Genomic DNA, 27702 nt, shown 5'->3' with positions numbered 1-27702 from the left:
GTCCGCGTATTTCACAGTAAAACGTCTGTGCGGTGGTTTTTTATAAGAAATGATGGTGGTATTAAACATATAAACGCTTTATTAATAATGAATAAATGCCAAACAACTGCAATGGTAAGTACAACTATTTATATGTTATTTACAACTTCTAGATGTATGTCTAAATATTAAATATAATGCCAGACTATAATGGCATAATAAATGGCGCGTAAATAAGTATGTTGAAAAAAATTAGTGAGTGTTATATATTTTCTGGTATAGGGGATATAAATAAAAACTTGATTATGTGTACGTTTTTTATTATCAGAAATAAAAAATGGAAGTTAACTAAATTTAAAAATAAATATTCCTTAGATGCAAAAATCTCGTATAAATTACAGTCTTAATTTTGTATTTCACCTAGGGATAATAATAAACTTATATACATGTATAACATACAAAATGACGAAGACACACTGATAAAAATAATATCTAGGCAAAAAAGCACTACCAGAATGAACAAGCCCTCTCCCACTTAAAATTGTTATAACTAGACGTTCAATTTTTGGGTGGCTTGATAGATTCGAGATTAAAAACAAGTAATTACAAAAATTTGAGTACATAAAATAGACACACTTGTCTTTGATGAGATTACAAATACTCGTACCTTTGTGAATATTAATATCATGGGAGCTCATGTACAAAGTTTTATAAATTAATTGTAATACTAAGTCATACAAAAACACCGTCATATATCACAAAATGAAAACTATCTATGATTAGAGCTGCTAAAAAAGTGCTACCTTTTTTTTGTGAAAAATTTACAAACGCTTTTTGTAAGTGTAAAAAAATCCGCAGTGATATGAGTATGAGTATAATGAAATAGAGTATTCAATATGCAGTTTAAAAAAATTGAGCACAAAGATTTCTGCGGTTAATTATTTTTTGTTATAGTCCATCTGACAATATAGGTTATTTTTAATTCTAAGAATATATGATATACAAAACTGGAGCACATATAAAAATATCTAGACTTCCTTTCAAGCCAAGTAGCATGGCTTAGTCCTGGAATGGCAATTTGAACATATGGCACACAAAAAATGGTTGTCTTATTACTTATTCACATAAGCCATGGAGCTCTGCATAGTTCACTATGGCTCTATGAAGAAATTCATATTGTGGCTGCAATAAAAAAAGCATTATGTAGAAATAAATAAGTTTAAACATTTATTTATTATTGTATCACCCCGGAGGTCAATCTCAAGGATTATTATATTTTATCTCACAAGCACGAAAACAATTACTTCTTAAAAAAATTAATTACTGCAATACTTAGTAAATAAAATTTCTTTGTACAATAGGCACAATTAGAATAAAATGGAAAATTGGGGACATATATCTGCCATATGCCAAGAAAGAAAGGTAAGTACAGTTTTTCATTTGATATATATTTTTACCTAGTGATACTTTAATTAATGGCATATAAAAGAACGGGTGTAATGGTGTTAATTAATAAGCAAATACTCACATATGAATTAATAAGAGCATGGCGTTGAGACCTGAGCTTCCGAGTAACTGTAAATACATCCACTCTACGTTCAGTTCTAAGTTGTTGTACCAAAATGCTCAATCCAACAAACATTGAACTTCTATCTGCTCCTAAATTACAGTGAACAACCATTGAGGGTGTGCAACCTGTCTTTATTATTGCAGTTTGAGAATAATCCACCAATTCAATTAAACCTCTGGTAACTTCTGGCACCTGATCAAACAAATATATAGCTTAAACATTGAAAATATTTTGCGCATACCTCTCCATCAACAGTTGGCCAACCATGATACTGCAAATGTGTGACTTTATGTTCTTCTTCGTCCCTTCCCTTTACATAGAATTCCCTTCTTGTATAATAAGGACAAGTTTCAGCTTGAGCATATCTGACAATGATATGATCGTAGGTAGCATCAGTACCTTCTTCCGGCCAATAACGGGCGCATTTGCCCTCACCTAATTCAGAGAGCATAACAATCACGCTGATACCTTGTTCAGAAATCATTCTCCAGAAATCGTTGATAGTCTGCTCCATAGGATCTTGACTTATAATGAAGGATTCGCTGTTATCATAGCCCTCAATAAAAGAAGCATTAATATATGTGGAATGTTCTTTGCCCGATTGAGGAGTTAAAATGACTCGATTTCGGTCATACGGTATGACGACTTCCGAACGATTTTTATCTCTGTTCTCTTCTCCACTCGCAACGGAACAAGATTTTCTGTCTTCGAAAGCGTTGATGATATTTTCAAACTCTTCTTCTAATTTGCACTTATTTTTATCTCTATTTATTTGGCGTATTTTATCAACAGTGCCCTTTAATTCATTCGCAGCTATTTCAGTATCACCATACTGTGCGACCTCCATTAATGCGCGATAAATAAAGATATATTGTTTCTGAAAAAAAAAGGCTTAAAATCAAATGGATAGAAATTATTTTATTATATACCAAGGATTGAACGAGGAAATTTCTTTGGTGTCGTAAATCACAGATGGTATTAAATATAGAAACTTGGCCTTCTTCCTTTAATTGTTGCAACAAACAATCTAAAGCCACTAAAGTACCAGTTCTTCCAACTCCAGCACTACAGTGTACAAGAATACAACCTTTCTCTATAGAGTAAGCTTCATTAACCCTTTTTATGAATTTAATAATGCCATTCGGATGTTCAGGTGCCATAAAATCTTTCCAGACTAAATAATGGTATTGTGTAATAAGTCGTTCTTCTAATTCCTTGTTATTCCCTATCTTGCAAATTTTCAAATCCCTAACTATATAATCGGAATAGCGAGTTTCCTGGATATGTGTTACAGTTATCTTTCCAAATGTCTTATCACCATCTGTTTTATCTGGCCAGTATTTTGCACATTTAGTTTTACTATACTCCTCCAGATTGGTCAACATAAGAATCATTTCTAAATGTTGTTCCCAAATCATTCTCCAGAAATCATTTACAGAAGTATCCATAGGCCCTTGAGCACAAATAAACTTCTTTCTTTCTTTATACCCCATAACATAGTTAGCATTAATGTAATCTGAGCCAGCAACACTGTCGACTTGAGATAATTTAACCCTGGTCTGATCGTAAGCTTTAATATCTGGATAACGGTTTTTGTACATATTTTCTTTACTATCTGAGGATCGTGTTGTTCGATCTGAAAATCTATCCGGAAGTAATTCAAATTCTTGTTGGAATCCGTAATCTGAATCTCTATGATGATCAATATAAGCAGACACCAGTTCTGTTTTATTTATCGGGCTCATATCCGGTGGATTCAGCGATACCAATCTCTGTCGCCCGCGAAGATTCCTAAAAGAAAATTGACTTTTTTGTTCTTAAAATTTTTGATATTGTTACAATTTATTTTAAGTTTACCTAAGAGATGTTCTAAAGGTGATCATTTCAACGGCTTGAGCATGAGCTTGTTTAGTATATTGGTGTAGAATACACACTACCCCTAAAAGGAGTAAAATGAGAACCATAAGACCGCACAATACTTGAAATATAAGACTAAGGGTTTCGGTAGGTGGTGCTGTTAATACTTCAGGCCCTGGGTTCATCATATCCAAGTAGCTACTATAAGCAGCCATGTAAGTTTTATTCGGACTGTCGTGAACTAAAATTATTTTCAAATGAAATTATTCAACACATTACCACATGGCAAAAACCAACCAATCATTTCGACAAATCCCGTGTAATTACTATTAATATCCAAGGTACCATCATAAGGTGGCAATGGATCACTAAGAACATCATCTCTTCTTACGCGGTTAGAAAGTGTTTTATTTAGAAATTTTTCTTTTTCCACTCTGGGAGTATTGTAAGGCCTTAAGCCTATACATTCATCACAATCCGTGTTTGTTGAATTAAAAACTTGATCATCACCAAGAAATATTTCTTGATGAAATGTAGCACTGTTTAAAAATATTATGTTTAAATAAAATTGGTAAAACATAGATAAGCATACCTTGGAAACATTTCTGCAACATAAGCACCACCTTTTGGAGTTCTATGTGCCTCTTGGTAGGACATAATTGTTAGATCTTCAGGTGTAGGTAATTCAGATAATTTCTGTTGTGCCTCCATCCTAACTAAATAAATCCTATAACAACATATAGGTCCATTTCTTTCTGAGATTCTTGGCATAAATAATTTAAACATCCATTTTCCCTGCTCTTCCATTTTTTGCCAGTGAATTCTAGAGAGTTTTTGTTTATCAGGTAAAGTCGGTGGCATTGTACACGATAAAACAACAGCCTGTCCGTTTTTCCGTACACGTGTCACACCTGATATTCTTACAGTATAATTTGTGTTAGCAGATACATTATAAAATCTCGTATTCAAAGTCTTTTCACTTGTACTAGTAACTTTAGGTCCCCATGTTGTGTGCTCCATGACTCCTTGATCATTTAAAAATTCAGCACTTCCTTCTAAATTTACGTTATATGACTGAATTACACCATGAGGCTGATTCGGTGATCCCCAAGAAACATATACAAAGTTTGTATGACTTATATTGTCAAATCTGCATTCAACAGAAGCATTTGATGGGGGTCCCGACATACCATCCATAGTAGTTCCATTAACAATTTCAGACCAAGGTCCACATTCTTTACTATAATCACTACATGCTGCTACCTGGAAATTGTAAGTTGTAGCTGAGTTTAACTCAGAAAACATATACAGGTAGTCTCTAGCAGGTTGAATAGCTTCGAGTTTATGTGATGTATTATATGATCTAAGGATAAGATTATAATAATGAATATGATCACGAAATTTATTAGGAGGCATGCTCCATTTGATTGTAATGGAACTAGAAGTCACACCAGTCACAATCACCACAGGCACAAAAATCGGCTCTTCATCCAATGTTCTAATTGGGACACTGGTAGCATACTGGCTTTCACCTTGTGGATTTTTAGCCATTATTCTTACTGTATAAGATGTATTACTTCTTTCTACATTAAGAATAAGGTAATTTTTGGTATTGTTAATATCAGATCTATAATATAACCATTCAGTATCATTATCAGATTTATACTGAATAAGGTATTTGAGTTCATTAGGGCTGTTGCCATCATTAACAGTCCAATTCATAAATATTTTATTAGTTCCTATAGATTTAATCACATCAATATTTATTTGTGGTTTATCCAATACTAATATAGCAGTAGAGGCATTCACAACATTTATTTGAGTTCTAGCTTCACATGTATATGTACCATTATCTTTTTTGGTTATCTGAATAGTTAGAGTAGAATTTACCATAGTTTCATTAAATGAACTATTATCCCACATATCACTAGGGAGAGCATATCCATCTTTTTTCCATTTTATATATTCAATAGGATATCCCTCAATTAAACAATTTAAGTCAGTTGTGTTATGAATTGTAGTGTACACAGGAGGTGTGATTTTTGATATTCTAGCAGGCTTAGTAACATTGAGTTCAATCTTGGAAAAATCTAAATCACTCTCATTTTTATTAGCAACATGACACACATATCTGCCAACATGATTAAAGTTTATATTTAATATATGAAGTATGGAGACCTCAAATTTGTTTCCTGATTCTTTATTTATGTTTTCACTTTCCATTTCAAGTTTAAACCTGAAAGAGGCAAAGAAGTCCAATAAAATACTACTTATCTTTCTATTGCCTCATACAATAAAATGTTTTAGCCACTATTTATTACTTACCCTTCTTGTTCAGAAACATTTTTATCATTAAACGTCCACCATATTTGACTGGACATCCACTTAGTTTTACAAATAATTGTAACATTCTCACCCAATGGCAAGTGAGAAGGATTATCATGTTTTAATACCTCAATTGTAATATTTAACTCTTTATCGTCAGGAATAAGTTCATCTAAAATAAATTTAACCAGATAAATGACTCAGTCACAATATTTATAGTATTTTAATATTATTGTTATCAAGTAGATCTACATTAAAAAAAACATATACATAGTTACAAGAGGAAGAAAAATAGAACTATAGTGGCAACCTACCCACTGGATTTCCATATACCATGGGATAAAGAAGTAAATACAAAATAATTTTAATTGTTGAGTAGTAATGGGCTTGGCATATCATGGTGCGTAAGTACTACTCTAAGTTTCACTGCTTCTTGATATATTTAAGCACTATATTTAAGAACAGTGTTTAACCAAATATTTTCATTTCTTGTATGCTATTATACTGGAATTGCTCGACATTTTTTCCAAAACAAATCGCCGACTACTTTATTATGGAAGCCATATTGAAGCCCATTAAAATGTCCTTTAAAAGATGCCGACACTATCGCCGAGTATCTGAGTAAATAATAGATTTCTGCAGCATCTATATTATAAAATTTATAAAATAATGCATAATGGACAATAATTTCTAGTGCAATCTTTTCTCTTTTTAATACCGTAATTAAAAAAGTGGAAATTTGATTATTCAAAACACAAATATTTTCATATATTATATTCAAAATGACATCCATTACACCCATATAAAAGAAAACTGTAATGTTGGAACATTGTTTTTGAATAATGATTTATTTGTTTTTTTCTTTATTAATGGATCTGGCTATTAACCAAGTGACCACCCTATTTTTAGAAAAAGTGTCCACCTCCATAGATATGTAGTGTGGTGTATGGTATTTAAAAAAACGTATATTCTCGTCAACGTTTTGATACAAAAAAAACGAACACTATAAAATCAAACTTAATTATTATATTATGGTATTGTTTACGCTTATATAACTTATGTAATGTTTATCTTATGCACAACAAACAACAATCTCATCTCATTAAAATGTTATTAAGTAAATAAAATATATAAACATTAAGTAAACACATATATTTTTATAACGGATAGTGACCGGCTCGTAACCAAGCTATAGACCATCCCAAAAGATAACCATCTGGATTATTGGCGTGAGATGGTTGCTTCTAATCGGCTACTATTTACCTCAGGACAATCACGAACATGCTCAATCTTTTGACGACGCGGGACTCGAACCCGCGTCTATCGCAATACTTTGGCTACGAAGTTGGCAAAAATTATAATTAATGAACGACACAAAATAAAACAAGGAAAGTTTCATAGTCAAAATGTATTATTTTAATGTACTTAAATAACTACTTAGATTACACACATTTGATCTGGAAATGAAAATCAATATTCAGTTATATAACACCTAGACATTTTATGAAAAGACAATAAAGATAAATTAAAAAGCTTATGTTGAAATTAGGTATCTCCTAACATTTTTTAAGGGTAGATTAGACTATCTGTAAAGTCCTTTTTGTGTAAGAGCATTTTCAGATAACATAATTTCAATATCACTAAAAATTTAAAATGAAATTGAAATATGTATAAACTAAAAAATTGTTGCTTATCTTAATCATTCTGATATATAAATTTGTTGCTCTAGATTTAAAAATAGATATCGCATTACAATTCTATTCAATAGATTTCAATCGATTTTATATAAAATTCTATGTAATTATGTCAGTGCTTCTTAAGGATTTAACCCAACACCTTTTTCAAATATCAGATTCTAATGATCACTCGCTGTCATGTCCATCCCTAGAATAGAAAAAAAAAACAGAAATGTACTAAATAAAATACAAGTTTATTTAACCACAAAGACTTAAGCTTTTGCAGTGTCCAGAGACCAAGTACAAAAAGAGGTTTAATTTAAAAGTGTAGCATAATATTTACCCTAGATGATGATGTGGTGGTGCTTGGGGTGATGAAACAGCCGAGGCTTGTGGAGATGGTGGAGTGGGAGTAGTGCTGGCACCTGTGTCACTTGAATTTGATCCGGCACTTTGTCCTGAAGAAGGCACCTGTTGACCTGGCCATTGACCCTGTTCAGCTTGTAATCTACATGAATGACATAATTTACCTATTTTCATATAAAATTAATTCCAGTAGTACCTTTGGTGAGCTTGCTGTCGCGCTCTAAATTCTGCTGCTTTCAATTGTTCCAAATGAAACTGCTGTCTCTCAGTTATCAATTGCTGCCTTTGATATTCAAGCCCCTCTCGTTCACGCTCCATTGTCGTTTCTAATTCTTCAAAATGACGTAATTTAATTTCAAGTTTTTTCATTTGGGTTTCAACCAATAACGCCACTAAAGACTTAATTTTTCTTTCTTCAACCGCCGCTAAATGTTTGGCCTTAACTGCCGCAGCGGCTAAGGCTGCCGCGGCTGCGCTTTGCATCTCACTGTCTTTTACCACTTTTTCCGTTTTGACTTCACCAGTATCCATTTTCTCGTCTTTTTCACCTTCTGATTCAGTTTTAACCTGAAGTGGGGCAATAATAATGATTTATACCAGCTCAACAACGTCGACAATACCTTATCTCCCTTCTCATCTGTGCTTTCTCCTGATTTCTTTTGTTCTTCAGCTGATTTTTCTCCATCTTTGTCTTCTTTTTTCAACCGTTCTTCATCTTCTTTTTCTGGAGCGGTTCCGGCGATTCCTGTTAATGCTAAGTTGGCTGATGGATCGTATTTACCTTCTGCTGAAGAAGCTTCTACATTCTTCAAATGAGCATCCATTACTGCCGCCGGTACTATAAATTATAAGCGGTATTGTTTAACACTTAATATTAATTCAATAAATATATTTACAAACAAACCTTCATCTTTTATACTAGCAAACTCATTCATTGCAGATTTTGCAGCAGCTGCTGCAACTCTAGGATCTACTATAGAAGCTAGAAAAGCTACTGTTGACATAATTGGGTTTCCAGCTTTACTGAATGGTATAGGTTGATAAGCTAAGGGACCTAAAGCACCACCTGCCTCTGGATCTTCTAGATAAGGGTCTTCAATAGGTAATCTCAAGAAGTGCAAGATACATTCATCCTGCGTCCTTGATCCAACATGTTCACATACCTTATTCCAATCATCTTTGTACATCTCCAAACCTCCATATAAGAAAATATTTTGTTTATAGATTTTGTAGAGTTAGGCTATATGTAATCATTTTACCTTCAAGCAAAAGGAGTGTTTCTTGTTCTGTCCAATCACGTGTTAATGATGCAGCGCTTTTATTTCTAAGTACCGCAGGTTTCTTTGAATACTGGTCTAATTTTAATCCAAAACTTGCAAGAGGTTCATGCCCTTCATGTTTTCTTCCTTCTTGTGGTTTATCCAAGTCCAGAAGAGTTTTCGCGGCACTGGGTTGAGGTGTTTTAGGTGGATTAACAGGCTGTAAACCTGAAGGTGTGTCAGATAAAATATGAAAATGAGATGTGGGTGGTGGTCCCATTGCAGATGGCCTTGAATCAGTGTCCACTTGATAATTGATTAGGCCCCATTGCTCCAGGAATGCATGAACTCTCATTATGGCACATACATCACCAGCTAAATTTCGTCTACAAGCAGTGCTTGTTATATATTCAGTTGGATTTAGTCTGTAGGTATCTACCATGAAGTTTCTAAAATATTTGCAAAACTATTAAATGACATCAATAATTTTTATGTTTGAGAAATAAATATAATGACTAGCATTAAAAAAATAAATAGCTACTATTGCAAATTAGCAATGTCTATTGATACAATTTAATATTATTATAGATACATAATATATTACACTAACAGTGATTATCATAATATGAAAGCATTTCACTTTCATAACATTAATGGATATTCAAATTTTTCCAAATAAAATGATCATAAATTTCTCTTATTGTGTCATAGTTACAACAAGCATTTATGTAAAATAATTATACTTAGAAGAACTGTAATAGATTGACATTGAATAATTGATCAAATATCAAATAATAAATGACTTACAAAATACCTCGTTTATTAATCAAAAATGTAGACAGCTTATAAATAAAAGAATCATAAATTATTACCTATAAGCAAGATAAATCTCAGGTGTTTTTGATTTGTTCCTGCCATTGAAAAACTCTGGCATAGCTCTTTTCTCTATTTCATGGATGGAATTGTAATCAAACCAAGCTGAATATGAAGGGATAATTATATGATGTGTCTGTTCTGTAACATTGTCTTCTTGTCCATCATCCTGGGTATTACTATCACTGGTTTTGCCAGTCTGTGAATTTTCTTCACCTTTATCTTCCACCTCTTCAAGTTCAGTAATGGATCCACCTTTTAATGGCTGTAACTCATGATCTTTCTTTGTTAATGTCTGACCATTGGGAGAAGGAGTAACTTCAACAATATTTGGTTCTGGTATTGGATCCTCCATATCCTTTGTTAAATCCTCTTCATCATCTTTACTACTTTTCTTCCCCACAGCTGGACTTCTACCACTTTTTCTTTTACCCAATTTTGAAGGAGGTGATGGTGATCTTTTCCTTTTGCTCTCCCTTTTTTTCTTATTCCTCTCTTCAGAAGGATTCATTAAATCTTCTACAGACATTAAACGGGGATGTACCTTTTTCTTTCCTACATCATCAACTTCATAATCTTCTTCTGACATCCATTCATTATACTGATCAGTGTCAAAAACCCAACTATAAGTAACCCTCCAAGGACCTGAATGAGGACTTGGACTGTCTACAGACATACCATCCAAACCAACTGCTTCTAAATTAACCCATGTATCAAAAGAATCAGGGAAATAGTACCAATGCATCAAGACCATTTTTTCACGTTTTATAACAGGCCGACCATATTCTTCAACAGGAGGATCAGCTGGATTATATAAAATATGTGTAGCTCCTTCTTCTGTTTCTAATACTTGTCCATTTCTTTTTCTTACAATATCTTTAATTTTTTGGACAATACTTTTGTCCACAAGTGGGCTAATGTAAACTAAAGGTATAGTATACAATTTGTTTTGTACTAAGGCTTTTTCCATATTTTGAAACATTTCATATACTTTGTCCAGCTTTGATATATTCTGAAATGATTAGCAAAACAGACACTTTTTTTTAACAAAAACACAACACCAAATGTAAACATACTGTACACCTACCTTGCCAGATGGAATTTCAAATCTTCTCCAACCATGATCTGTTTTAAATTTGTAAGCTGCAGCTAACATATGACATAAGCCTCCACCAGGTTTAAAATCCAAAAAGTACTTAACCTATTGAAAAGTAAACATTAAAAAACAAAAATCAACATATTGTAAAATTAAAGGGAAACAGTGTAAACCTTACAGGTATTCGAGTCATTGGTGGTTTCTGGGTTTTCTTTCCCAAAAAATCTTCTTGAAATTGTAAAAACTGAACCACTGTTTGTGAAATTGTTTTGTTTGTAATTGGATCATTATTGAGATACTACAAATTAACAGAATTTTCACGACCACTTTTAATTAAAAATACTTTCAGTTACCTTTTTAACGTTTTTTTGGAGCCAATTTTTAACACCTTCCAAAGCATTTAATGTTTCCGGTGATTCAAAATATTTGGTGTTGGGACCACCATCCATTTTTGGACCTATAGACATCATCTTTTCCAATTTACAATGTTTTCCTCCTTAAATAAAACACTCCTTATGGCTTAAATATTCGATATATAAAGTATTTCTTCATATGGCTTTGAAGTACTTGGCACAAGAAAAATTCCAATGAACAATTAATATATAACCAACAGTACCATATTTACAATGTCAGAAACCGGCAACCATTATTGTCATAAATGAAGCCAAATCCGTTGGCATTTAGGTCGGTTTATTTCTGTTTCTTTCTATCACGAGCATCTGAACAAGAATGAAAAACAATTTCAAAGCGACTGAGTCGGCTTCCGTTTAATGTGCCGCCATCTAGGAGGCGGTAGCTGAACTATAATGGAATGATAACAAAATTATTACAGAAATTACATAATGCTACTTTTGCATTTTATTAGGTTCGGGTAAAAGTGAAAATAAAAGACAGGCATTTGTTAATATAATTATAATTATGAATGATAAATTAATTGACTTGGCGTCTTAAGGCTCTTGCTCTAATATTTAACATAAGCCTTGTTATAAACCATCTAGAGAGCATAGGGGATACAGACTCCATTAAATGTACAACACCAACTAGTAATGCATGCGGAAAATATCCAGTTGTCCTATCTTTGATTCCTATTGTACTTATAGCTTCCTCCACATAGGTTGACGGTGATGGTGTCATCCAAGTAGATGATCTTATTTTTGACATATTCGTTGCTACGTATCCAGGAAGCAGACATTGAATTGTAATACCGAATTTATTATATTCTGTTTGCAAGTCTGCTGAAAACTTATCAACGAATGCTTTTGAAGCTGAATAGACACTTAATAGAGGGCTCGGGATTTGCGCTGCTGTTGATGATATATTTACAATTACACCTCGTTTACGTTCTAACATACCAGGAAGAACAATTTTACACATATTAGTAACAGAAAGTATATTACATTTAATAATGTTATCATATACTTTATTATTATCTTTCAGTTCTAAAAAATATTCCGGATATGGATAACTTATTCCGACATTATTTATAAGTATCCCTATATCTAATTCGTGTAACTGTTTATCAATATCATAATAAATATCGGGATTAGTAAAATCTACTTGTATGGTTTTAGCTTCGACATTAAACACTCTTCGAATATTCTCAGCTACTTCGTCCAGTTTTACCTGCGTCCTACTTATTAAAACTATGTTGAGATTTCTCTTTGCTAACGCTTCAGCATAAGCTTTTCCTATGCCGTCAGTTGCACCAGTAACAACTAAAAATAATATGCACTTATTTATATAGTGACCCAAAATATTAAATTATACAATACAAAATTGAGTATAGTAAGGAACATTATTGCTAACTAATATTAATTGTTATTGTTATTAGTCCGAAACGAACTTAAAAAACTACCATCATGATCAGTTAAATTATTACTTTTTTTGGACACGTGATACATTGATAAAATTTCATTTTATAGTCATACACAAACTTATCGTCCCTACTTTAAAACAAAACAAACTGCTGATAAGCACAATAATATGAGGTAATATAAACTTTAGTACTGAACGGTTCAAAGAAAATTTGAATTCAATGGATTATTTACAATTATAATATTTCAAAAGTACTAAATCATTGCTATATTGATTAAAACAATTTTTTTCTATATTTTTAAAGCATATATAGAATTATATTTATTCAAATCAATAAAAAATAACTCACCAGCCCATTTTCCTGTGTTTTGTATATTTACAGCGTTGATTTTTAATAAGGGTGCTAAAAATGTGTAGTACAAAAATTTCAGGAGCGATATTAATATCCAAAAAATCAATACAGATAGACAAACTATTCCAATTTTATCTATAACTGAACTACTATACGATGCCATGTTTATAAAAACCCTAGGTATATCTAATTAACACTGGAGAGAACAAACGGTAACTGATAATCCAAAGATATTTAATCAGAGAATACAAAAATCGCGCCAGAGTGAAAGTGCTTTCTATACGTTTGTTTGCCGCATAACATATTCCGTTTTTGGTGACGGCGCCTGCGCTTTTGACGTTTTATACTTTCTCATATAAGCCTTATACATTTCTCTTTTATAGGGTTCGATCAAAAACTAATGCAATGCAATGACCAAAACCTATATATATATATATATATATATATATATATATATATATATATATATATATATATATATATATATATATATATATCCCAAGCATATATAGTATTTATTGAGTAAGAACAAATATATATATATATATATATATATATATATATATATATATATATATATATATATATATATATATATATAACTTAGTTACTTGTTTCTACTTATGTAAAAATAAAACCACAATATTTCCATAATATTGTATATTGAACTAATAACCAACTGTACAACAATACACTACTATAGACATGTATATTTACCTGAGGTTTTCAGCTATTTTTATAGTAAAACACACACATTTTACAAAATTATTTCACAAATCCACATTTGCAAATATGTACAAATAATCATTTGATATAACATCTTAATTATGAAATATTACTATAACTAAATGCTAAATTTAATAAAACTCATCTCAATTGTTGAATAAAATCAGTTAAGAAACAATTTGCTTTAACCCAATGCTCATTTGTATTAAATATTTGTATGCAAGGTTTTTCTTTGCCATCAATACTCACAGCTAAAACATTTTTTGAATTATTAAACACTTATATAATTTGTTAAACACTTTTACATTACTTACTTTTTGTTTGAAGGCCATGATATCGTGCAATTACTTTTAATAATAATTTGTCAAAACTAGTTGGTGGATCTCTAATATAAAAATCATTTGGTGTTTTTAAGAAGAATTGTAACATATCATTTTCACAGTCCTTTATTGTTTCAATAGAAAGATTCTTTTTGGATTTAAATGTTTTCTTTGTCCTTGAAGAGATCCAACCCAATTGGTAATTTGTGTCTGAATCATTGTCATTGTATTTATTTTTTTGATCTCTAATTGTTAATGAATTTAAAATATTTTCTTGTTCTTCTTCTGATTTCTCAATAAATTTATTCCAAAACTCTATTGCCTTGCTATCTTCCAAAAGCCTAGTAAGAGGACTCTTATGAGCATCAACTACATTTTGAGTTTCATCTTCTTCTTCCAGTGTTTGTAAAATACACCCTGAAAAGATATCATGTTCTACATAGATATTTTATATCAGGATCATTTCAACAAACTGTTGTAATAGCGCCTCAGTTTTCTTCTACCAAAAGATTTATGGAAATAAAGGGGCTCCTCTGAAGGTGATGATTTAAAAGGTATAATCCTAGGTCGTGTAATAGGTTCATTATTTAATGATTCAGTATCACTGGCAGATGTACTACCTAAACTAAAACAGTAAAGATATTGCAATATGTAATTAATTATAAACCAGTATCACTTACTGTAAAGACTCAGTGTCTGAAGCCTGGGATGAACCAGGTTTAATGAAATATGCTTTTTGTCCTTTAATTACTGTCATAACAATGTTTTGATACAACCACTATTTCACAATACTAATAAAGAGTTACGCAAAATAAACATGAAATAATTGAGAATTCGCAAGAACATATCAATGTTGCCAAACTTAAGAATTCATGTTGTAATAAAATTACATAAAATATAAATATATATCATTATAAATTCAACGTTAATCATATAATGGTATAAAATAATATTAGATTTTTTCCGATTATTTAGAGAATATAAAAAATAATTTCAAACAAGTAATTTGAGAATTTGGCTACATTGTTCGGTTATCTAATTAAACTTTTTTATATCTCTAACAGATGGCAGTTTTATAAAATAGAGGCGCTTTTTTTTTTAAATAGAAATAATACTACACTTTTTGTTGATTTATATGAGAATATGAAGTTCAATACGGCAATTTAAATTTAAATTTTAGATTGAAAATCTTATAAAGTTGCTAATGTAATCTTGGAGACGAAAAAGTGAAATATATGTACATAAATATAGATCTTTATGTGTATTGGTTGATTTAATTTTTTGTTATTGCTTAATTAAAATTAAATATCTTTAAGAAACGTCTTTTTTGCAAGCATGCGTTTATTATCAAATCCTCCAACTGCGACGTCGTACGAAACGACGCATGGCGTCTAGCCATTTGAAAATTTCTTCAAATTTTCTCACTTATTTTCATTCTTATTGTAGACATTATCTACAAATTGTAAATAGTATTTCATCTATAGTTAATATTATAGTAAAATTTAATGCAAAAAGTCAACTAAAACTTGAATTAACAGTATTTACACTATTACATTCCAGAAGTATTGATTTTGGGTGGATATTGATGTTTCGACTCTAAATTTCCGTGATATTTCAGTGCGGTACACGCTAGTAGTCTTAGAACAGTAAAATAAACAATATCAGATAATTAAATATTTAAAAATATGTATCAAGTTTTGTATATAAAATAACATCCTTAATTTATGTTGAAAAATAATAATAGTGAAATCGTGTGAATATTGATTTGTTTAAAAACTATGAACTTATTGGTGAATGTAAAAATTCATTTTACATCAAAAATAATAATTTTGTTATAGTTTTGAAAATAAATATAAGTAAGTATTGATATCTTTTAAATAAACAAGTTATATACTTTTGTTATCGGTAAATTGCATTTTTATTTTTTGCATGAGTAAAGTACATTTTCTGTTTAAAAGAAGTCGGCTAAAAATAGTTATTTTGAATAATACAAATGATTGGTATTGTTATTAAGATGTACATATGTTTGGCATTATAAAATCTAAATTGACGGGCCGTATAGAGGGGATATATAGACAAACCTATATGAATGATTCATTTGTATGACTTGTGTTGTACGTCAAGTTACAGATGTGTTTGGGTAAAAATGGAGAAGTGTTTTAAAAATCGATTTTACGGTGATTTTAAGATCTGTATTATGGAAGTTATATAATTAGAAATGACCAGCCTGACTCTGCCTTTGGATAATATTGATGTGAGTGAAAATACGGAACAAATTAGTAAGTTATTTCCCAAGTGTAGACCCAGAAGTGATATTAATTTAAATCCTATCAACGGTTCAGAAAAGGAACATGAGTGTGTTGAAAACTCTACAAACACTGCCATGAATGCCCAGAATGAAAATGATAGGTAAGCAGATCTTAAATTGTGTTAAAATCAAATTTTCTATCTGCTACTAATCATAACCTGTCAGTTAATACATTGGGCTCTAAATTCTTATGTGCACTATGCAGCTTTAAGTTTTTAGATTTATTTTCAAATCATTGTTTTTGTGTATTGTTGTGTCATAATAAAGATAATTATTGTATTGAGATACAGCTTAATTTGCTTTATAATTAATACACTATTTGATATATTCAATTTTAAAAATATTAAAATTTTTATGGCATAAAGATCTGCTACGTTTATTTTTTACTTTCAACACTCAGTAACTTTTACTTTCCAACATTGATCTATATAGCATATTGTGACACTTTTACAATTCAATACTTTTATAGATGGGTGGCAGATAGTTCCTGTACTATTACTAGAGACAATAATTCTCAGTTATACTCGCAAGATGAAGATAGTATATCAGAGCAAAAAACTTCTGTTGGAACATATAAATTAAGGGATTCTAGGTACTTCTTTTTTATTTCTTGATATTGTTTTATGAGGTTATGTAGTAGTGGTAGTTACAATATAAATAAATGTTAATTTTTTATAAGGATAATTGAAATAGCGGGTGGAAGGGAATTATATTCTCAAAGTAGAACAAAAGCAGTTAGAAAATCAAAGAGTAGTCATTTATTAGGAGAAGATGGAGAGAAAAAAGCTCAAAAATCCCCAATGAAGCAAGGCATATGGGAATTGAGAGCCAAAAATAACGAAATTAAGAAGGTATATATAATTTAAATGATTAAATATCAGTCTGTTAATATTCAATAAATATTTAGGTGAGAAATTCTCAAGAATATACAGAAACTATTTTTGCTTCTGAGGTTTGTTCAATGACGCATGATAAAAATCTACAAAGTTCTTCAGAACAGTCTTTAAACCCAGCTAACATGGCATGTTCTGGAGATGTAGTAGTTTTTGATGATATAGGAGAAAATTGGAATGAAGATAAAGATAAAACAGAAAATTATGAACAACATGATACAAATCAAAGTAATTTTGCAACACATTTGTATAACTCTAATATGATAGACAATGACAAAGTAACTAAGGTATTTGTATTATAATATCTATTTTATTAAATGTTTTTATGGTACATGTACATTATAGGTTATTGGAAGCTTACCAATAGCTGTCTATGAAGGTTCACCAAGAAGATATGGACCTCGACAAACTGGAACAAATAGTTCACATATACAACTTCCTAGTGCACAAAGTTTATTAGCTTCTCCAAGTGTTTACCCTCCTAGACCTGGATTTCCACAAAGAATTGTCACTAGTCCTACTCCAAGTGAAAGAGAAAAGAATCTTAATCTAGAAAACACCAATTATAATGTAAATATATATTTATTTTACCTTTTAGAATACTGTTCATTTATTTATTTAGAAGAAATCTACATCACCACCAGCAATAAATGCATCAACCTTTGATTATTTATATGAGTTTTCTGAAACTCGTAAAGTATTAGAAGAGTTTTTCAAATGCCCACCAGAGGAGGAAACCAGACTTGATACGGAATTTCAGGATTTAGATTACGAATTGAGACGACAGGCAAGTGAATCTGGAAATTCATATGTAGGAAAAAGATTAGCTAACGGTCGAAGCAGTGAACTTGACTTTTGCATGCGAATTGAATCACCAAGGAAATGTGTAACAAATTCTAAAATTCCACAGCAGGTAGGCTTATTGTTGATGGCCTGAGGTTAAATTTTCTTTTTATGGATTTGGAATTTGTTCATTTGCAATACTAAAAAAATCATATTTCTTACAATCGACTTGTATTTTAATACAAATTCTTAAAAATTAAATTAAAATTATAGTGACTCCTCAATGCCATAGGAAAATTAACTACATACTTAAAGTGTTAAAAAAACTATAGTATATTAAGTTTATATATTTTCTTTTCTAAAGCTATCTCAGAATAATTAATTTATCGAAATTATTTGTAGAGTATAACCTTTTCAGTATAAATTTATTGTGATATTTTTACGTATATTTAAATTACATCCAAACATAATGTCTTTTTTTCTCTTAAATAATATAATGTATGTATAACTTATACATATATACATATGAGTGCTTTATTTGGAAATATGCTTGCTTGCAAATTATTCAATAAAACATTAGTGTATTTTATGTATAACATAGCACATACTTATTTTTAATTATTTTAGGAAGATTTTGTGGAACATGAAAATAACTTTTTGGATCTTTCAATTGGAACAGGGTCTAGTGGAGATCTAGGAGAAACCGAAGTTGGTCTGCAAGTGGGCCACAGTCGGAATTTTACCTTGTCTCCCGAAACTACTGATTGTGACTCAAATTGTGGTGATTTAGATAGCGAAGTATCATTAATGCTTATGGAGAATGATTTAGCACCATCTGGTGGTCTATTAGGTTAATTTATTAGGCGCTCTTTAAATATATCTTCTAATTTAAACGTTATTTTTAGGTTCAACTAATGACTTAGCTGTTCCCGGCGATTCTTTGCGTTTATATTCCAGCATGCCTGTCTTAGAAGATGGCCTTTCTTCTGGGCATGCCAGTGATACTGATAATAATAATCCAACAGTTATGTTGATGAAGAGACAAATTACAGAAATTGAACGAGAAATAAATCAAGGTATGTATGTTATAGAAATATTATTATTTCTATTACTGTTACCAGTAAAATCTATAGGTCTTTGTAAAGTTAAGTCTGGAAATAAATTAACAGAAAATGGTATATCACCTCAGAAAGAGAGCATTACGACATCACCCACTAATATGAACAGTTTCGAGGAACAACTTAATCTATCCCAAAATGATTCGGCAGGTAATAGTAATAATAGCGTAATAATAATAGGCAAAGTTGAAAATCAATTGTTCATTGCCAGTAGAGAAAACTCCACCACCACCAGCACCTGCTCCTCATCGTATGGTCAGTGGCGAAAAGACTAATGAAGTTGAAGCCGCCATTAAGGACATACGATTAACCCTTCAAAGAACCAAGACATTACCTCTGCAGCGACATCCTGAAGAAGAATGTGAAGATAATTGTGTTAGCCCTGTCTGGGTCCCTAGGTAATCATACTTTATTTGTATCTAACAACAAATGTTATATGATTTAATACAGTATATTTAACATTAATAAGATAAGAGGAATACAAGATATAAATTATTTTATGGTAGTCATTTTAGGCAACGTGGATTATCAACAACAAGTGTAGATTCTGAGAGAAAAGCAAATAGCGGACCAGAAGATGGTAATATCAAACCACTTAATTTATATAATGCTTGTATTAAATATTCGTTTTTATTAGAAGAAAACGACACTGATTTGGAGACTGACCGGCTTTTAGGACAACAAAGAACAGATGATCAGGGCTTCTATGATGATAAGGTAACTGTTTCTGCCATTAATGTTAACCGTATTTTTTTCTTAATCAGTTTTAAATTTACAGAAAAAAATGTTTTGTGACTCATTTATGGGAAGGTATAGGATTAGGTATTTTATTTCTTTATTTTTGAAGTCATGGCACAGAAATTAATTTTTCTGGATGTTATTTTAATTTGATTTTACTTGGATCTTGTTGCAGTTAGTCTTAAATCTTTAAGAAAGTGACAACTAAAATTATTATTTTATTCATCAATTTATCTGAAAAGTAATGCGTTAGCCTGTAACTTATGATTAAGATATCGATGAATAAAATTATTGATTTTAAAGAATTTATTCTTTGAACGAATCTTTCGTTTGTACTTACGTGTTAGTTATTAGGAAGATTAACAATACTGCGAAAAAAAACATCATAGAAATTACATTACTCTTCAGACAACCGAATATTCTGCGTTGTCACTTTTTAAACTATAAATTTTGATTTACTGATAGCATGTTTCTAAAATCCTCGTTATTTATATTAATAGGATTGGAGAAAACCTAAAAGTCGGACAATAATGCCCCAAATTGGTATTTCCAACCCTAAACAAATGCTCACCTCCTTAGATGAAAGCTCTATTCCTTTAGTTTCCTCTTCTGACGTTCAAAACTCTGAACCTCAATCCCCCTCAGCAGTATCTGACAAAAGTCAGTCGCCTCAAAGTCAAAAGGGATCAGTGTCTTCGAATAAAACTAAAAAGGTGTGAAACTGGCATGTGCACATTTGCAGATTTTTCCTCACTGAATGCTTTGTATATAAATGAAATTTATGCTAATGGCTGGTCAGATGTCTTGATTTATTTTGAATTCAGTGAAGAAAATTCAGATATTAACTAGAAATTAGTTTAGAACTTTTGGCTTCCGTCTTGTCTGACTGACATTAATACATTTTTAACATACTAATAATGATTTACTTTAAACTACCTCCCAGTAATATAATTAATTATCCCTGAGTGACCTTTTCAGCTTCATATCTTATGCATGACAATAAGAGAATTCATTTTAACGGAGTGTTTTGTTAGTTTTGCGAGTATTCTTTACATTATATATTCAATATAGAGCGAATATATAACGATTTCGATGCCTTAGCTTTATTATTTTATTTTTTTACCGCTAATGGAACATTCCTGTTATCGATTTTGTCAATTGGTTTTTCTTCATGTAACACGTTTGATTTTTTCCAGGAGAAAGACAAGAAGAAAGGACGTAATAAAGAAGGTAAGTTTATATTAAATATATTATGTCGGTCTAAATAGAATTATTTTATTTAAATGTGCTCAACTAATGGAAATGTTTCGGTAAGTTCAATACGTTTGGGCAGGTATATGCGAGTCTTAAAACTCTTGTTAATGGCAAATTTGAAGGCAGATAAGTCTGAACAAGACAAGTTAAAAATTAATAAAATCGCTTGTTTTTCATGAAACATTTTTCGCTTGTCCTGTTTTATTGGTTTCGATTGTTTTATTATACTGAATGCATTTCAAAAGATATAAACATTCGTTTATTGTTTTCAGATGTCATCCAACGTTCAGTCTTAATTGAAGGCGTCCTATTTCGTGCACGTTATCTGGGATCAACTCAGCTGGTATGCGAAGGCCAACCAACAAAAACTACCCGAATGATGCAGGCAGAGGAGGCAGTATCCAGAATAAAGGTAATGTTTGGTGTTATTAATTTAGCCACACATTTTTCGAAGTGGCTGTTTTATATCCATCCCGCCAACTAGATTGCCTTCCTTTTAATCACACTTATCGACATATTAAAATTGGTATAAAATCATTTAAAAATTGTTTTTTTCCTGTGCATGTTGTCAACTGTTTTTGCTCAGATGTGTTTTAGGTGTTAAGTTGCGTTCATATTGTTATATTAAAAAACGTTTTAAAGAAATCATCTTCACATGATATGTTTCAAGCATTTTTACCATATTAGAATTGTTTCAGATTACTATTTCAAAAGGTGCATGAAATAGACAATTATTTTTTTGATGGTGTAGATAATTTTACAGTTTATATGGAGAATTAACTCTTTAATTTCAAGTCAATCATCTATAGTTGATATGAACGCTACTTTAATTATATTTAAAATATATATAAATATGTTTTGATATTGAACAAACTGTTTTGTAAGTTTACCCCCTTCCACGTTTGAAGACATAGTAAAAATGGAATTGTTACGTTCTAAAGATAAAAAGTTGAATAATTTCATTTTTGCTCTGTTCCAAATGCACGCTTTATGTGCGTATATTGGTTGGTTGCCTTTATGCTCTTATTTGTTTCTAGAATATGGTGTATTTAATATTTACATATTTTCCTGTACCAGTGTTTTTGAACATTCGTGTTTCATAATGAGACAACTTCCTTCCAGTGTATATTTTACTCGTTTTAATATAGGAATTCGATAGATTGTAGATTATGCACTATCCCGAATCCCTGTGTTGCACTATTTCTGATACCGTTTGCTTTGAATGCGAATACTTCTAACACTTTGTGTGTTTAGAATTTGACTCTTTATATTGCTATCTCGCTTATTATAATATACCCAGGATTCATTTAAATATAGTGCTTAATCCTATTTTGATTTATTTGGGTGGTTCATACATCATTTTTATGAGTTTAATTAATATAATTCAACTTAAAAATTAACGCATTTCCGTAATGTTATTATTTGTCTACCGCCCTAATAAATAACAAGAATGTGTAGTAGCTTGCTAGTTGAAATTATTAATGCTTCTGGTGGGATCTTTTGATTAGACATTCTTCATTTCTGTTCAAGCTTCAAGATCATCATTTTTAGACAAACTCTATACAAAATAACTGTAAACTAGTATAAAAAGTATTATAGTAAGCGATACTTCAATATAAACAATCTAATTCTGGACACGTTGTATAGAAAACCCCTAATTAGGTCATCTATTCGTTATTTTCCACGTGGCGTTTTTGTGGCTTTACGTTTGCATCCCATGCAGGCGATCTCGTATCCTTTATTCCCCATATTCTTAGCATCTTAAATGTTGTATGGATTATATATTCGGTGACATTATTTGATCGATCGCCCGCATTGTCACTTCCAGGATACGTCCAACCATACCATTCAAAGCTATGAACCACAATATTCGTATAGTAGTCCCGATAGCGGGAGTTTTGAGGACGTAACTCAAGTTAATTCAGTCGCATCAAGTCAGCTGAACGCTGAAAATGCTACAATTCAACCAATACAACCATTGAATAATGGTAAGCGCTTTGTACTTGGCGGTATCTCGTAAAACAACATTTAGTGGTGGGATACATATACTTTCCCAACACTAACGTAGTTATTACTTTAAAAGAAAACGTTTGTTTTTACGGGTAACCATTGGGTACATTTTTTAATCATTGTTTATTTTCAAAAAATTCAAAATTCCATTGTTCAAAACAAAAAACGACATTTATATTAGTATACCAAGATAGTCTGACCTATTTGAGGAATAAACAGATTTATAATATATTGTTATAAATATATATAAAACAATTCTCTTAGTATTTTTTAATGTCAAATTGCAGACGAGTTTTTATTCATTGAACAACTAATAGATTTTCAAATCGGCCACTTTATGACATTTATTTACATTTTATTTCTCTAACTATGAGGAATATTCTTACATTGAAAGAAATTGTTATGGTTAGTATCTGGACTATGTATCAAATGTCGTGTTAGTTGAATTTTGAATAACGATGATACAAGCAATGGTTAAAAAATATTTCTGTAGAGGAACCACCGTTTTTCAACACGAGTCCTTTCGGTAGTGGAGCAACAGGCACCGTATTTCATTTACTTTTCCTTGGTTCCGTTGAGGTCGAAGAGGAAGGGGGTAGAAAACGGAGAAAAAAATTCAAGAAAAATATGGTAGAACTTGCCGTTACAAAAATAAAGGTCTGTTCATTATTTTTTTGTATTATTGGTATAATGTAACAGTCTGATATTTTGGAAAGTGACGGTTACTGGCATTACATCAGAATTTCTCTCTGTTTATCTTTTAAGTCTGCCTTTCAACCATCACCACCATAATTAGAGTTTTCATTTTTAACATCAGATCGCATGTTATTTTAATGACGTTAATACAGTCTAAAAATTCACCGTCTCTCACTTAGTTTTTTACGATAATTATTAACCATATAAACTAACCGTTTTTAACTCATTTTTAACTTGGTTGTTTACTGCTGCTTTTGGGAACTGACAGGCTTTGGTAAGAAATTTTATTACCTTTAATGATACATTATATAAACCTAATGTTTTATTATAGGCACCAGATGGTGAGAGTCAACCGAGCACTGAAGTGGATCTTTTTATTTCAACGGAAAAAATTATGGTGAGATATATTATAGGTGCATGGAAAAGTAGTCCCATTTTTGCCCGTGCGTTTCTCTAAATGAGCTTTTATTACTTTCCATACATCTAATATTTAAAGCTTTTAGAGTCTACTTATTAAAGTGTCTTAACAGGTCTTGAATACCGATCTTAAGGAAATAATGATGGATCACGCCTTAAGAACTATTTCATATATAGCTGATATAGGCGATTTAGTGGTATTGATGGCGAGGAGAAGATTCGTTCCCCATGAAGTTGAAGATGCACCAAAAATAAACAGAACTCCAAAGATGATATGCCATGTCTTTGAAAGCGAGGAAGCTCAATTCATAGCTCAATCCATTGGTCAAGCCTTTCAAGTAGCTTATATGGAGTTCTTAAAAGCAAACGGTATAGAAGATCATAGTTTTGTTAAGGAAATGGATTATCAAGAGGTTCTTAATTCTCAAGAAATATTTGGTGACGAACTGCAAATGTTTGCTAAAAAGGAGATGCAGAAGGAGGTAATTATTAATTGTCAGTGTGTCATTAAAGTTGAATTAAATTATTGACTTGTATAGGTGGTAGTTCCGAAGGCGAAAGGTGAAATTTTGGGTGTCGTTATAGTAGAATCGGGTTGGGGATCAATGCTACCTACAGTTGTGATAGCGAATTTAGCTCCGGCCGGTGCAGCTGCAAGATGCGGTCAACTCAATATCGGCGATCAAATAATCGCTATTAACGGTGTTAGCTTAGTGGGCCTTCCTTTATCCACATGTCAGAACTACATTAAGAACTCAAAAAATCAAACTGTAGTTAAATTAACTGTGGTGCCCTGTGCTCCAGTTGTTGAAGTGAAAATTAAGCGACCAGATACTAAGTACCAATTGGGATTTAGCGTTCAGAATGGAGTGGTGAGCTATCTTTCTTTACTAGTACAACATTCAGGTTTTTTTTTCATGTTGTTTTTTTTAATAGATTTGCAGTTTATTGCGGGGTGGTATAGCAGAAAGAGGAGGTGTCCGTGTAGGTCATAGAATTATTGAAATAAATAACCAAAGTGTTGTAGCAGTGCCCCATGAAAAAATAGTAAACCTTCTGGCAACATCCGTGGGTGAAGTAAGTATAATAAACATCTTTCATTCGTATTCATTTTTGAATTAAAGTTTGGTGTTCAGCATATCTAGAGTTTACTTATATCCAATTCCAGATTCTGATGAAAACCATGCCAACTTCCATGTTTCGTTTGCTGACTGGACAGGAGAATCCCGTTTATATTTAATTTAACTTTAATTGAGAGGTTTGAAAGTGCCTATTTGTAGATGATAATTATTAAAGAAAAAAAAACGATTGGGAATTGTTTTGAGTTTAGTGTTTGAGACGCAGATTTATCTATTTTTTATTAGTATTAGTTCATCTGACTGAAGACAATACAAGCAAGAAAGACCTGCGCGCTCTGCACAAATTTTAACGTTCGCTAGCTTTCAGTATTTCAAGGTGATGACAGGATTGCAACAATATTAATTGACTTGTTTTATAATAAAATGCAAATGAATGTTCTGTCTCCCCTTTTTAATGAAAGGCAGTGATAAAAAAATACCAAATATCCTTTAGCTTTCCATACTAGGTTATACCTCGGGCTTTGCGACAAGTTGTACTTGTGGAGGTAAAAAAAAATACCAAAGACTGTTGGGTGGCTTAGCATAATGAAATTACTCCTAATTTAATCTTGACACATTCCACTAAATAACTATGGATATGTTTTTTTATTGAATGTTTTAAAAAAATATGTTTCTTTCAAAATTAATTGTAATAAAATAAGACATAATTTGCTCATGTTTAAACCTTATTGCACTGATTTTAAATACCCTTAATACTGCCTCCTTAAATGTTCCCATGAAGTAAGAATAAGTGTGGAACATCTTTTTTTAAAACAATCTGTAGGTTTTTTTCAATTTTGTGGGGTTGGGAATTATTTAACATTTGTCTTGTTCATAATAAAAAAAAACAACTATTTATTCTCATTACTGTACAAGCTCAAGCTAAATAAATCCTCACTCTCTGAATCTGTTTATTTGTGTTCTAGTCAAGTAAGTCCAGTTATTAAAAAAAAAATAAGTGGAGCTTTTAAATTATAATTTCATTTCGGAAATATTATAGTTGACGTTTCCCTTTTACTAACTAAACTAAATTAGATTTAGAATAAGAGTAAAAACTTAACTAAAATAATGAGTTCTTGAGTATCCCCTCTGTCGGGATATAATACCGGGCTAGCAAACAAAATTAACAGTTTTTCATTTTGGCAAAAATTGACATGGCATTTCGATTCCCTATTAAGAAACCAATAAAAGAAATGTTTTAACAATCCGTAGTTTTTCTGGATTTTATGTTGTTACATTTGTACATAACAAGATAGCTTTAAGATATGATATGATATTATATAAATATATACATATATCACATTCCATATTGGCATAAAAGATACGAAAAATCTAAATAAATGTGATTCCATCTTACACCTTATAAAGATTTAAAAATAGTCATAATTAATCCTGAGGAAATATTTAGAGAGAATATGTTTATTCATATCATCTTTATTTCCTTACACGCAAAAAGCAGCAGTTTTGAATTTAATCAACTTAACCAATATTTGTATTAGAATGGGATTTACTTTGTAAAACCTAAGCTCAAATATATGCGTTATATACTGAGTTGGGTACAAATATATTGTTTCAATCTTATCATTTCTCATTGTATAAAATTTAAAACTGATACAGCCATCACCACTAACGTATTTATTTTAAGTTAATTATGGATATTTCTGTTGTACCTTTTTATCATATGTATAATGTAGTTAGTTCATATCAGATAAAATTAAGTAAAAAAGTTTTATGCAAATACTTTATTTTTGTATACAAATTTGTATCCATCTCAGTTTCTTTTCCATACTGAATAGGGCAATCTATCAGTAACTTTTAATGTATTAGTTAAAAGATCTTTGTTTTAAGTAATGCGTGAAATTGCTTGAATTTGTTTAATTGTGTTCAAACGGATTGTATTTATTTGCAAATTTCTATGGATTATTGTATCAAAATTAGTACAGAACAAAAGAACTATGTACATGTTGTAATGCTTAGTTATTTAATATTGCTTAATATATAATGCCGAATATATTCGTATTTTAATTTACACTATTAATGAAAACGTAATTTGAGATCAGGTATAAAGATGTATTCAAATAATTATTACACTTACTGCTTATCACTAAAAAATAGAAATGAAGGAAATAAAACCGCAGCCAATAACTAGCGAT

At 31.0% G+C, this 27702-nt stretch overlaps 5 protein-coding genes across 37 annotated transcripts; 1 reads left to right on the top strand and 4 right to left on the bottom strand.

Annotated features, from left to right (window-relative positions):
• Nucleotides 1-282: 282 nt before the first annotated feature.
• Ptp69D (Protein tyrosine phosphatase 69D) lies at nt 283-6317 on the bottom strand. 2 transcript variants are annotated; one of them, XM_076406382.1, is made up of 9 exons: nt 6046-6317; nt 5732-5903; nt 3999-5642; nt 3704-3945; nt 3407-3647; nt 2479-3355; nt 1791-2426; nt 1508-1741; nt 283-1161 (listed from the first exon to the last, which is right to left on the bottom strand). In XM_076406382.1, the coding sequence occupies exons 1-9, from the start codon at nt 6128-6130 to the stop codon at nt 1096-1098; spliced, it is 4197 nt and encodes a 1398-aa protein (XP_076262497.1). In that variant the 5' UTR covers nt 6131-6317; the 3' UTR covers nt 283-1095. The 2 variants fall into 2 exon arrangements, with proteins under 2 accessions (XP_076262497.1, XP_076262498.1); XM_076406383.1 differs by having other exon boundaries at nt 2479-3340.
• Nucleotides 6318-7124: 807 nt separating this feature from the next.
• mor (SWI/SNF- related protein mor) lies at nt 7125-11662 on the bottom strand. 2 transcript variants are annotated; one of them, XM_076406421.1, is made up of 10 exons: nt 11355-11662; nt 11180-11299; nt 10993-11106; nt 9905-10917; nt 9033-9481; nt 8678-8968; nt 8394-8611; nt 7970-8340; nt 7751-7915; nt 7125-7615 (listed from the first exon to the last, which is right to left on the bottom strand). In XM_076406421.1, exons 1-10 carry the CDS (start codon nt 11469-11471, stop codon nt 7594-7596), a joined length of 2880 nt encoding a protein of 959 aa, XP_076262536.1. In that variant the 5' UTR covers nt 11472-11662; the 3' UTR covers nt 7125-7593. The 2 variants fall into 2 exon arrangements, with proteins under 2 accessions (XP_076262536.1, XP_076262537.1); XM_076406422.1 differs by having other exon boundaries at nt 9905-10905.
• Nucleotides 11663-11898: 236 nt separating this feature from the next.
• spidey (hydroxysteroid 17-beta dehydrogenase 12 spidey) lies at nt 11899-13456 on the bottom strand. The gene is made up of 2 exons (XM_076406435.1): nt 13166-13456; nt 11899-12716 (listed from the first exon to the last, which is right to left on the bottom strand). Exons 1-2 carry the CDS (start codon nt 13329-13331, stop codon nt 11932-11934), a joined length of 951 nt encoding a protein of 316 aa, XP_076262550.1. The 5' UTR covers nt 13332-13456; the 3' UTR covers nt 11899-11931.
• Nucleotides 13457-13813: 357 nt separating this feature from the next.
• On the bottom strand, nt 13814-15074 carry LOC143197744 (R3H domain-containing protein 4). The gene is made up of 4 exons (XM_076406436.1): nt 14895-15074; nt 14688-14839; nt 14209-14631; nt 13814-14145 (listed from the first exon to the last, which is right to left on the bottom strand). The coding sequence occupies exons 1-4, from the start codon at nt 14969-14971 to the stop codon at nt 14036-14038; spliced, it is 762 nt and encodes a 253-aa protein (XP_076262551.1). The 5' UTR covers nt 14972-15074; the 3' UTR covers nt 13814-14035.
• Nucleotides 15075-16002: 928 nt separating this feature from the next.
• On the top strand, nt 16003-27560 carry LOC143197738 (uncharacterized). 31 transcript variants are annotated; one of them, XM_076406398.1, is made up of 23 exons: nt 16012-16070; nt 16403-16493; nt 16557-16623; nt 16992-17114; nt 17202-17373; nt 17430-17702; nt 17761-17985; nt 18038-18328; nt 18826-19048; nt 19104-19274; nt 19332-19466; nt 19531-19714; nt 19832-20033; nt 20555-20767; nt 21251-21284; nt 21581-21720; nt 23137-23296; nt 23812-23975; nt 24346-24411; nt 24545-24913; nt 24971-25303; nt 25368-25508; nt 25600-27560. In XM_076406398.1, the coding sequence occupies exons 2-23, from the start codon at nt 16433-16435 to the stop codon at nt 25669-25671; spliced, it is 3819 nt and encodes a 1272-aa protein (XP_076262513.1). In that variant the 5' UTR covers nt 16012-16070; nt 16403-16432; the 3' UTR covers nt 25672-27560. The 31 variants fall into 31 exon arrangements, with proteins under 31 accessions (XP_076262503.1, XP_076262513.1, XP_076262530.1 ...); XM_076406405.1 differs by lacking the exon at nt 16012-16070 and having other exon boundaries at nt 16264-16493; nt 18038-18202; nt 19368-19466; nt 19823-19896; nt 19954-20033; XM_076406401.1 differs by lacking the exon at nt 16012-16070 and having other exon boundaries at nt 16264-16493; nt 19528-19714; nt 19823-19896; nt 19954-20033.
• Nucleotides 27561-27702: the final 142 nt, after the last annotated feature.

The sequence above is a fragment of the Rhynchophorus ferrugineus genome, unplaced genomic scaffold, assembly GCF_030347505.1.
Source record: "Rhynchophorus ferrugineus isolate W39M unplaced genomic scaffold, kcgeb_rfMv2 rfM5, whole genome shotgun sequence".
Taxonomy (NCBI): Eukaryota; Metazoa; Arthropoda; class Insecta; order Coleoptera; family Curculionidae; genus Rhynchophorus; species Rhynchophorus ferrugineus.
The sequence above is the reverse complement of the archived record's forward strand: the minus strand, read 5'-3'. Positions and strand labels throughout refer to the sequence as shown.

Coding starts and splice junctions, on each gene's coding strand:
- Ptp69D (XM_076406382.1), bottom strand. CDS start 6,130: ATGATATGCCAAGCCCATTACTACTCAACAATTAAAATTATTTTGTAT. Junction 5,904..6,045: donor GGTATATGGAAATCCAGTGG/GTAGGTTGCCAC, acceptor AATTTATTTTAG/ATGAACTTATTCCTGACGAT. Junction 3,648..3,703: donor GGGATTTGTCGAAATGATTG/GTTGGTTTTTGC, acceptor AAATAATTTTAG/TTCACGACAGTCCGAATAAA.
- mor (XM_076406421.1), bottom strand. CDS start 11,471: ATGATGTCTATAGGTCCAAAAATGGATGGTGGTCCCAACACCAAATAT. Junction 11,300..11,354: donor TCCAAAAAAACGTTAAAAAG/GTAACTGAAAGT, acceptor GTTAATTTGTAG/TATCTCAATAATGATCCAAT. Junction 8,341..8,393: donor CAGATGAGAAGGGAGATAAG/GTATTGTCGACG, acceptor GCCCCACTTCAG/GTTAAAACTGAATCAGAAGG.
- spidey (XM_076406435.1), bottom strand. CDS start 13,331: ATGGCATCGTATAGTAGTTCAGTTATAGATAAAATTGGAATAGTTTGT. Junction 12,717..13,165: donor AAACACAGGAAAATGGGCTG/GTGAGTTATTTT, acceptor TATTATTTTTAG/TTGTTACTGGTGCAACTGAC.
- LOC143197744 (XM_076406436.1), bottom strand. CDS start 14,971: ATGACAGTAATTAAAGGACAAAAAGCATATTTCATTAAACCTGGTTCA. Junction 14,840..14,894: donor TCAGACACTGAGTCTTTACA/GTAAGTGATACT, acceptor TTACTGTTTTAG/TTTAGGTAGTACATCTGCCA. Junction 14,146..14,208: donor TCATGGCCTTCAAACAAAAA/GTAAGTAATGTA, acceptor AAAATGTTTTAG/CTGTGAGTATTGATGGCAAA.
- LOC143197738 (XM_076406388.1), top strand. CDS start 16,433: ATGACCAGCCTGACTCTGCCTTTGGATAATATTGATGTGAGTGAAAAT. Junction 23,297..23,811: donor AATACAACCATTGAATAATG/GTAAGCGCTTTG, acceptor ATATTTCTGTAG/AGGAACCACCGTTTTTCAAC. Junction 25,509..25,599: donor TGGCAACATCCGTGGGTGAA/GTAAGTATAATA, acceptor ATCCAATTCCAG/ATTCTGATGAAAACCATGCC.